This window comes from Mytilus californianus, unplaced genomic scaffold (assembly GCF_021869535.1).
Source record: "Mytilus californianus isolate M0D057914Y unplaced genomic scaffold, xbMytCali1.0.p SCAF_4, whole genome shotgun sequence".
In the NCBI taxonomy this organism is placed as follows: domain Eukaryota; kingdom Metazoa; phylum Mollusca; class Bivalvia; order Mytilida; family Mytilidae; genus Mytilus; species Mytilus californianus.
In genome coordinates this window covers 37,132,818-37,144,767 of record NW_026262690.1, presented here as the reverse complement: position 1 = coordinate 37,144,767, position 11,950 = coordinate 37,132,818, and the positions used below count along the sequence as shown (strand labels likewise).

The window sequence follows — 11,950 nt, the reverse complement described above, 5'->3', positions numbered from 1 at the left end:
AGCGTCTTACTATACGGTATGGATTTTGCTTATATCGCATTATAGCCGTACGGTGGCATGTATGAAGTTGTTAAAATCCTTGTCTTTATTATTTGGTGGAGTGTTGTCAGTCCAATCGGCCACCCCATCTTCTTTTTATACTATCATCAGTACTATCGGTATAAATTGTTAATGTAGACAATAATTTCTTTGCAACAAGGATTTGTTTACCAATACTTGTCTGCATGTACAAATATTGTTGAAAACAAAATGAAATGATTTCCATGTGCACAACATACTGCGGTTTCTGGAATAACTTTCATAAGGTGTTATATAACATATAAAACGTTTAAGATTATCAAAACAAGCTAGCTAGAATTAAGAGTCTATAAAAACCGAAAACTCAGTGACAACAGTCCACAGTCGGCCTCTTTATATAAAATGCTAGTTATAAATAATGATGCTTTCAGAATAATACTGAATGGGATATCATTGAATATAGAACTGAGTAGCCCGAGTAATATGTTTCGGTTGCGAATGAAGTTTCAAGTGGATATACGAAACGGTCACTATTTAGTCTGTTATGTCTCTTAAAAGTATTCGATTATCATTATTATTATTATCTCATGATTTGTTACAGATCCAGGGCCAACCAACAACCGGGACTGAACTTGAACGGTGACAGTTTAAAACAAGTTACCTAGCGGTTGCCTTTTTTCATTTTATTTGTTTATTTTTCTTTGCAAACTGTTTTGAAAATTAGATTAATTATAATCAAGGTACTATACAAATCCTTGTTCTAATCAAAATTCGATCCTTTAATTGCTTCCGTTCTGAAAAGTCGATTGAACTTGCAAATTTTAGACGAATAAGGGGAACCAGTCGGGATAAATGCTTCAATCTTCAATAGCAAAGAGCAGGATCATATAAATGTTTCATATAAATTCACAGGTGGGGGCTTTACAGCCGAATTTGATGCTATAAATTTTGAGATATTCCGCTATACATGTGATATGTATTTCTGTGACTCTTCATACAACTATGATGTCATCAAGGATGAAGCTACTGATACAAATGGCTCCATAGTACAAAGTACAAATAAAATAAAAGAGAACAAAAATGAAGTATATACTATAAACCTTTATCTCACAAAGAGCTCAATACTTGTCAACGGTAAAATAACAGCCAACTTTATAAGTAGAGACATAAAAACGAAATCATGAGTAAAACCAATGCCGAACCCACTATAGAGACAGATCAAGGTAGGGTGAGGCCAAAATTCCAAGTACAACAATGTCTATATTAACAACAAGAATACTCCAGGATACAGTAGTCCAACTTAGAAATATCTCAGTAAATACTAGCGTCGATGAGAACGAAACTTCAGTTAAAGGTATAAACAAAGAAGACCAGTCTCATATAAAACAACGAGACCTTAGGCAACTCGAATGAAAACTTAAAAAGAAAGAGCAAGTTAAAATGAAAGAGGCAGCTATCAATGACGAAGCAAAGGAAATAACACGACTATTAAATAGACTCCATAGAGCAGAAAGCAGAAACTTTGAACTAGAGTTGACTATAAAGACCATGAACAAGAGAATAGAATTACTTGAAAACCAAAATAGCAATAACTCTACATCTAATAACAACAACAGTAGTACTGATGACCTCATCTTAGCAGTCATAGACAAAGTTACCCGCTTTATACTTCGTAATGTTGAAAATGAGCTTGACAAGCTGGATGTCACTGCAAACCATACAGATACGACTGACAGAGCTGAGAATCTAGATGGGTTTCCTGCTAATATGCGAAATTCTAACATAAATTTGAAGAAAACACATAGAGTAATAGATGAAAGTAACGATCCCAATTTGGCCACAAATGATCCTATTCACTGCCGCCAGGCACGAACTCAAAATAACATTATGTCAAATACTCAGCCTGAGTACTATGAGCACCAAGATGAACTGCCATATAGGCCACAAGATACTAATGTAATAAATCATCATACTAGTGCTGTTGGACAATCTCGCACAAAAGTACAGCTTAAAACAACGAAATTCGACCATCACAATGTATTCATTCCACAAGAAGGCCAACAATCTAGTACACGACCCGTACCAAGACCAACCAATGTCAACGGGCCAGCAGTTTTTGAGTATTGTATGCCTCCAAATGAGTTACTCACGACCAATATATTATACTGAGCAAAATGCAGCACCTACCGGGCATTTTTTTTAAACCGGACAAGCCTACACAGCCGGATACACTGACAGTAGATAGTATTGCTGATGGAGAGTCACATAAAGTTGAAACTGTAAATATTGTAAAGAGTAATAGAATTGTGAGGAAGAAGAGCATTAGAATTTTATCTTCTAACTGCAAAATCATTTCATCATGCGGTCCATTCTTTGAAGAAGAATACAGACATATGGATATCTGTCTCATTCAGGAACACTGGCTCTTCAATTGCCAGATTGACAACTTAAATGAGTTACATGAACAATTATATGGAGTAGGAAAATCTGTAGACGATAGAGACCCAATAACTCCTGTGCAAATGCCTCGAGGATATGGCGGGGTTGGAATTTATTGGAGAAAAGAGATGGATAGCTTAATTACCACATTAGATATTGGTAATGAACGTATACAGTGTGTCGAAGTGAGAGGAAATGAAAAAAAGCTACTATTAGTTTCAGTATATCTGCCCTGTAGAGGATCTTCAAAATAATATCTCTGAACTTCAAGAGTGTGTTGATATGTTATATGAAATCGTGCAATCATTTACTGGAACACATTGTATCTTAGTAGGAGGGGACTTTAACGAAAATATTTTTAATAAATCTGGTCTTACGAGGAATCAATATATTTTAGATTTTATGGAAGAATGCAATTTTTTTGCAAAGGAGGTTGGAAAAACTTTTATACATTCCAATGGAGTAGATAGTACTGCGATAGATCATATACTGTACCCTGAGTATTTACAAGATGACATATTATATGTAAAAAAATTAGACATTATAAACAATGTATCAGACCACTATCCGATACTACCCGAAATTAACTTTGATTTTTCCATTTGTTCTAATAAGTTAAAGTCATCGAAAAGAGATCAAATGCATCAGGTATCAGTGATGCATTTTCTGGCATAAATAACATTGATTCTGCCACCAAATCAGTGACTCCTGCACACAAGGCATTTAGGAAACGACCAAAGTTGAAAGTGATGAATGAGAGTATAGACCATGCTATTAAGGCAAAAAAACAAGCGCATGCACTATGGAAATGTAAATGGAGACCAGTAGATCCCTACCATGAGCTTGTTATCAATAAAAAAAAAACAACCTATGAATTAAGGAAGCAGTGCAGAAATGAGATTGCTCAAAGACGGATCAATGATAGAGAAGAAATAATTCAGGCTAGAGTAATGGATAATAAGTTATTCCATAAGCTTATCAGTAGACAACGAGGCAAACTAGGCAAACTTATTGATGAGCTACATGTCGATCAATCTATTTACAGCGAGACAAACATTTTAGAAGGCTGGCGAAATCACTTTTCAAATCTAGCAAGAAAATCAAATACGTCAAAATTTGATATACAATATCTAGATAACGTAGATAGCGAATATGAGCATATTATTAAGATCTGTAGGAATGAGAGAGAGCACATTCCAGTTGCAATCAAAGAGCTAGATGAAGCTATACATAAGTTGAATAGAAATAAAGCGGCAGATATTTTGGTGTTACAGTGGAAAGTATTTTATACGGTGGAATAAAATTAAATAGCTCCTTACTTAAAATTATTAATGCAGCATTTGGAACTTGTATTATACCAGACATCCTTAAAGTTGGAACATTATCCCCTATATTCAAAAATAAAGGAAACCTACTAGACGCTAAGAATTATAGAGGATTAACCATTACTCCAACCACATCTAAAATTGTTGAAACCATATTAAAATTTCGTATTAATCCTCAAATATTAGATAAACAGAACCCATTGCAAAGAGGATTTACTGCAAACTCTGCTCCACTTATTGCTACGCGTATGATAGACGAATACGAAAGAGAGAATAATGACCTAAGGAAAACAACAATCTTAGGAATGCTTGACGCAAAGTCGGCGTTTGATGTTGTCCGTTATTCCAACATGATACGGAAATTATACCATCTTGGACTCTCAGAACAGTCAGTGCTCCTAATAGACAGTCTATATACAAATGCAACTACTGAAATAAAATGGAATGGACAGCTATCAGAATCTTTTGATTTTGAACAAGGAGTACGGCAAGGTGGAACCTTAAGCGCCGACCTATATAAAATATATATAAACCAATTACTAAACCTTCTAGAAGAATCTAGCCTCGGCGGAAAGATTGGATTTACTTCTTGCTGTTCCCCTACCTGTGCGGACGATATAGCCTTAGTAAGCGATAATCCGTACAACCTACAAGCAATGGTCAATATAGCATCAGATTACAGCAAACGTGAAGGGTATCATTTACAACCAACAAAGAGCGTCGATCATCCTCCCTGTCAAAACGTCAATTCTAACATGACGTTCTTCAAACGCTTCGAGTACACACCCGTGGTAAAATATGTTATATAACCCATTTTTTGTTTACATATAAGACACATAAATACAATTATCATTTAGATTCATCCAAACCTATCTAAATATGTCATTGTAAATAGTTTAAGCATGTTATTTATTCAGTTTGCTCCGTTCTTTTACGTCAATTAAATAGTGCGTTTATTTATGGGAACGGCAAATAATGCCTTCATCTAGAGCGCTTCGATCCAAAAGAATTGCCGTATTTGTCCTATTAGAATCGAAATAATTCATGGGGGCTTGAATATATCGTGATTTTACCACGGGTTGTCCCTTTATGCTGATATTTTACCCCTCGCTATCGCTCAGGGTAAAATATTTGTCATAAAGGGCCAACCCGTGGTAAAATCACGATATATTCAAGCCCCCATGAATTATTTCTTAAATAGAGCATTTGATAACGTGGATCTAGATTTGAATGGTGAACTGATGCCTATTGTTGACAAAACTCCACATATTGGCATTTAGAGAGCATATAAAGATTCTGCATCTGCCACAATTGATGAGAACCTTAAAAAAGCATGGAGATCTCTATATAGCCAAATGGCAGCTGGCCTACATGGCGAAAATGGATTAGATCAGGTTACTGCAATCAGTTTAGTTAAAACTTATATAATTCCAGTTATGCTATACGGATTGGAGACATTACTCTCTAATGGGAAAAATCTAGATCTAATCAACAAGCAATACAAAAAGATGCTGAAGCAAATATTATCTTTGACTACAAATGTAGCAGATCCTGCTGTATATATTGTCTCAGGTCAACTACCAGCAGAGGCTGAAATTCATAAAAGGGCATTAATCTTATTTGGCAATATATGTAGATCAGGGAAGAGTTCAATGGAATTGAGAATTGCAGAGAGACAGCTCAGTATTAAAAACATGAGAAGTAATAGTTGGTTCATTGAAATAAAAAAGCTATGCCTGAAATATGACATTGATGATCCTTATAGTTTTCTTGGCATTCCGTTATCCAAAATCTTATGGAAAAAATTAATATAAAAAAAAGGTCAATGATTATTGGGAAAAACGTATTAGCGATGAATCTAGAATGTATCCTACATTATCATATTTGGAAATGAGTTATACGGTAGGACAATTTCATCCTATATAGCAAGAACTGTAGATGCAAACATCAGAGATATTTCGAGGAGACCAGTACGGCTAAAAATTGCTACTGGTACATACATTCTCCAAACAATAGAGCCGCCTTTAATCAAAACAAAATAGATGTAGTATGTATGCTCTGCAATTGTAGCGAAGAGACGCTTGCTCATTTTCTGCTAGGCTGTACCTAGCTAGAATATATACGTAAAGATATTCTTGAAAAGATCACCAACACTTATAGCTTGCTATTTGCTAATTATAGACTCTCTGTAGAAATAGATCTTCTAAGGGAATGGTCATTATTTATCAGCTGAGGGGGTCGGTTCAAATTTTTCACATTAAAAGGTTTTGTTGGAAACCCCCCGCCATGATTCTTATGAACCACATAATGACCCCCCCCCCCCCCCTGAGAACATAGTTTCAAAAGTTTGACCCCTCCCCACCACCAAACAAAAATCTCTATCGATTAACAGTTGGGAGAAGATTATGACTGCAAGCTACAATGTAAAAAGTTGCAGACATTGACTTGAAAAATAGCTATGAGGAATATGTGGACATTGACACTATCCGTAACAGAATACGGCATAAAGGGGTTTTCCTTGATTGCAGTACTCATTTCCTTTGATTTTGAACTGATATTTTATAATACATTCTACACTATAGTTCTGTAATTTATATAACATGTATAAGTAGCTTGAACTAATTAATTTGATAAAGATAATTTACTTTGTCTGGTTAGCAGTCATTAGTAAGTGATATTCTGTAAATATTATATTGCCTTGATGTTTCATCATGACCTTCCATATATTTTGAAGCTGATGCAACTGATTTTAGAAAACATTTTTTTCAGTTGTATTCTTCTTTGAGAAAACCTTGAGTATACAATAGAGTTTTTCTTCTTGTTTTTTTCTTTCTTTCGAATATGAATAGCTGACACATGCAAGAAGAAAAATGGACAAAATAAGCATTTAAATGAAAACAAATATATATTGCATTTTTACTTGAACCTTTATGAACAGAATGAAGTCATACCTTAATACAGATTGTCCCTGATTTTGAAACTGCCAATTCTTAAAAAGTTAAGCTTTTAAAGGCACAACTAGCCAAATTTGTTTATATATACATGAGCATGTGCTATTATAAATGAATGGAATGACGTGTAAAAAAAAAACCGAAAATTCTTTGTTCCAATTTATTTGAATGCAACCTATAATTCTACAATATCATCAGTATATATAACCTTTCAATAATGGTTTTTCCTCTATTATGAATAAATGTAAATTTACTGTCTGACACAGAATTATTTGTGAATGAAAAAACATTAAAAAAAAAGAGAAAACATGGCTCAATTCTTTTTATGTCTTTATTAAAATTTTGAAGTTTTGTAAATGTTTTTTTGGATTTTAATTTTCTCCTCATATAGTTATTTTTTTATTTCAATCCCACTCTTGGAAGTGCAACTGAAAATAACACATTACAAATATTACTCATTGTATGATTCTTGTCCTTCCTGGATCAAATATGTACATGATTTATTTGAGATAAAGAAATATATATGTAGGTTAATAACTATATGAACATTCAATATTTTATTTCAATGTGAAAATGTTTTACGAAATCCGATGTGTATTAATTTGTGTGTGTGAATGCCATGCTGCCCAACAAGGGCCCTCGATTTGAACATTAAAAATTCTTTTTATTATTCGATATCTTTTTGTTATAATTTCATAAAATAATTATACATATTTACAAATGATTTTAGAACGTACACACCTTTTACAGTCCTATATCTGTCCTAAGAAATCGCATCAAAATGATTTGAACACTTCAGAAAGTTGTAATATTATGGGAAAATATTGTCAAGATTGGTGTCTTACTCTCAACCCAAATAAAACAAAAATTGTGATTTTCAACCAGGCAGGCAGACATATCCGCCTCAAATTTAAATACAAAGAATATGATATAGAATGTGTACAACATTGTAAATATCTAGGTGTGTATTTTAGTGCTTCAGGTACATTCTCCTATGCTCAGAATGAATTATACAAGAAAGCTTTAAAAGCATATTTTAAACTTAGAAAAGATTTATTATCTCTAAATCCTAGCTTAAAAACTAGTACACATGTTTTTGATCATACTATTAAGCCTATTCTTCTTTATGGAAGTGAAATTTGGAGCTCATTTAATCCCTTTATAGCAAAATTTAGGTCTGGAAACCAGTTAACATTAGATAAAATTTATTCGAATTTAACTTGTGAAAAGCTACACAGTAAATTTTGTAAATTTATTCTGGGTGTGCACAAAAAAAACACAAATTTTGCAGCCTTAGCTGAACTTGGTCGGTTTCCCGTGACTTTACTTTGACTTAGTCAAATCTATTTTGAATTATTGGCTTAGACTAGAAAATTTAGACTCATTTCCTTTATTACAAGATGCATACCAGCATTCAAAAACTTTATTTTCTCAGCATAAATCGTCATGGTATGGCTCTCTCCAACAAATTTTAAAAACTCTTCCTGGGTTTGCAAACCTAAATGATGGGAAAAATATTTCAAAAAATACCATCAAGAAAATATTGAAAGAGACATGCATAAAAATTTGGAAGGATCAACTGATCAAGAATTCAGAAGGGAAGCTCCGCACTTATGTAAAATTTAAGAATAATTATGGTTTCGAAAAATATCTAAATATCATGTCCAATTTTGAACTTAGGAGATCATTAACAAAATTTAGGGTGTCATCTCACCATTTGCAGATTGAAATAGGACGATACCAGGGTACTCCTCCACACCTTAGACTATGTCAGCAGTGTAACTCTGGTAATATTGAAGATGAAGTTCATTTTCTCTTTTATTGCACAAAATATAACGAAGACAGACACCATTTATATCACATTATTTCGGAATCATGTCACAATTTCATTAACTTAAATTCCCAAGAGAAATTGCTATGGCTGATGTCATGTGAGAACTTAACTGTATTAAAAGAGTTGTGTATATTCCTGGTTAAACACTGCAAATAGCAGATTTATATGACATGTTTCGCATAATTAATAATTGTTGTTATTTTAAAAAAAAAAAAAAAAAAATAATAATAATAATTATTTGTTAATTGACCGGATTCAGTTTCTCTATTTATTTTGTTCATCTGCTTCTGACACGGGGAGGATTGCTGTTATTGCCTATCGCAATCAACAGTATATCCTAGAGCACCGTCCCTTGGTGTCTCCTGCAGATGAACAAATTTCCATCTTTATAGATAATAAGTTAAGGTTGATCAAACTTTGTTATTAATACTTTTTTTTTTATTTTTACACTGCTGGACATAAGGAAGGAAGGAAAAAAAAAATACTCAAGAGTACTTTTAATGTATTTTTGTTATTAATACTATTTTCATTGTCTATTATAATATCTGTCACGTTATATACTGTACAATGTCTCATGTTTGTTGCTTATACTATCATAATTGTTAATTGTAAATGCCCCCTGTGGGACCATGATTGGAATAATAAATATTTGATTTGATTTGATTTGATTTGTAATACACATGTTCAGAAACTTGTAAAACTCATTGTTTCCTGTGGTCAAAACTAGAGACACATGTTTTATACAGTTGTTAATCTTGAGATAAGTCAGGTGGTAAACTTTCACATCCGACTTGTCCTATGGATAATCATGGAACTATTATATTGAATATAATAGTTCCACGGGATAATGAACCATAACAAATGACTGTGATAAGGAGTGATCAGATTCTCTATCCTTGAGAAATTAGGCATCTTTCTAGTGCTCACTGTACATGATCAAAGATTTAATAATGACAGAAATTATTTAAAAGATTGCACCTGACTCACTTCAAAATCGTCAACAATTAATTTGCTTGTCAGATATAAAAACTTTCATTGTGTGACCCCCCCCCCCCCCAGTAAAATACAATTTTTGATGGCAACCCCCCCCCCCCCCCCCAGCTGTATAATAATTTTTGATAGTGACCCCCCCCCCCCCTAAAATGAACCGACCCCCTCAGTGATAAATAAATAATGACTGTTCCCTAACTGTTGTAGTGAATCCTTATGCTTACTGTATCACCTAAGCACATAAAGAGCTTACTAATGACATTACTATTCATTTAGAACCTCTGTGTAGATATCTTATCTATAGATTGCACCATAAGCGGTACGAATTATTGAACATTATGCGTAAAAAGAAGAATAGAAAATGTGGTTTTAAACATAAGTAAATGCTACAGTGTAGTCAGATCACCTCTTGGCAATATACAAATATCTTAAATGCGACTTAACAATATTACTTTTAGATTTTAAAATAGGACATAATCATTTTATGTGTGGATAAAGAACTTTTATCAGTGTATATAATTCTTATGGATCTGGTGTAAATACTTGGTAGAGGATATTCAGTGACGTGTATACTAAACATTTTAAAATACCGTACTCCGGGTTCCAGGAGGTGTGCCTTGATTGGCAGAAGTTATTTACAGAAACAGATCCCAGTCTTAGTACTTTATTGACGATGACCCTTTTAACCCAAAATCAATGTGCATTTTTTATAATCGTTGTTACAGTGAACATCAAAAAAGAAATTTCAAGAAAAAAATATATTCCCAAACGGTAGAATGTTAAATTACGTCTTTAATTTCGAACCACAATCATGAATTATAATAATTGTTAAGTTCTATTTTGTTTGCGGATGAATCTTTAAATGAAGATCTGTTGTTTGGCTTTCATTTAGAATGGTTTAAAAAGTCAACGGCGAAAATGCCTAAAGAACACATTCAGAGTCTCAAATCTCTTCTGACATAGTCTCCTAAGAATTTCACTAATCAGCATTTATCGTTTCAGTTTATTTGGTTACCCATTCCATTCTTTTTTATAGTTAATTTATTTGGAAAATGAGTCGACAGCAGCCTCGCAAAGACACAAAAATGCGAATAAGAGCATTTCCAGTAAGTACTAGCCCATATAGAAAATGCCATTCGTATATCATTAAAACAATTTTAGGTATTTTGTTCATTGCAAATCCCTGTAGACCTTTATTTTCGAAGAAAAATAATTTGGATCTTGAAGTAAAATGGCGGACGGAAGTGGCATAATGAATGTAAATAAAGACGTCTGCTGCTGTATGGGAATCATTATCAGCACTCCTTGTATGGTTTGAATGTTTTATCGATAATAAGAATATTACCAATTCATTTACATTAAACTGTCATCAACTCTAGTGTTGCTTATATTAGGTGCAAAAAGTATACTGCTCATTAGGCTTTACTGGATGTGCCAAACTGTGTGACATTTCAGTCCGACCAGTCATGACTCATGCTATAGACACCTTATTGCTATAAACGTATTTACACTTCTGGTATTGAGCTGAATTTTGTCTCCGAATGACCTTAGATCTGTCTCCGAATGACCTTCTGATGTCTAGCAACAATCACTTTTTAATTATGACGTGAAATTTTTTAAATTGTGATGTCAAATTTTACGGAAACTTGTGAGATTTTAAGTAATGACAGACAAATTTGCATACAAGTGTAAATACGTCTATTTGTCCGCAATTACTAGAGATCACAGAGGTATTGGTAAAATTTTGATGTCACAATAGAAAATGTCTTGATGCCACAAGGGAAAAGTGATTGTTGTATGTCGTTTAAAGTTCAAGTGTCGCAAATTCTCAGGTCAAGTGTCGCATATTCCCAAATAGCGAGAGGGTCTGTTCACACGCATCTGACTGAAAAGATTTGTGTTGTATTGTAACCTGAGAGCATGATCCTTATCACAACAAAATCACTTTGTCTCCTCTGGGACTTCAACCTGTTACCTCTGTGTTACAAGGCAATGCTCTAACCGATTGAGCTAAAGAAATACTTCCCTAGCTCAACCGCTTACGGCTGGCTAAGGATCTACTTCATATGCTAAGGGAAGCAATCTCGTCACATTTCCTTCCCTCACTTCTAAAGTCATCATACTATAATGATGATATCTTCAACACTTCCCTGGCGTGGTAATTCTTCTAACTGTGGGTTTTTATTGTTGGGTGCTGAATGTAACTGGAGAGCATGATTCTTCTTACAAAATCACTTTGTCTCATCAGGGACTCGAACCCGGGACCTCTGTGTTACAAGGCAGTGCTCTAACCAACTGAGCTAAAGAAGTCCTTCCCTAGCTCAACGGCTTATGGCTGGCTAAGTATCTACTACATACATGTATATACAAAGGGAAGCAATCCCTTCACAAGA

The 11,950-nt window shown here is 33.8% G+C and overlaps 1 protein-coding gene across 1 annotated transcript in view; it reads left to right on the top strand.

Annotated features, from left to right (window-relative positions):
* The first annotated feature begins 10,407 nt into the window (after window positions 1-10,407).
* Window positions 10,408-11,950, top strand: part of LOC127698264 (cullin-3-A-like) — a 44,628-nt gene continuing 43,085 nt past the window's right edge. Inside the window, exon 1 of the mRNA XM_052201646.1 lies at window positions 10,408-10,663. Within this exon, the coding sequence (XP_052057606.1) occupies window positions 10,610-10,663 (54 nt within the window). The 5' untranslated portion in view covers window positions 10,408-10,609. The remainder of the gene's footprint in view (window positions 10,664-11,950) is intronic.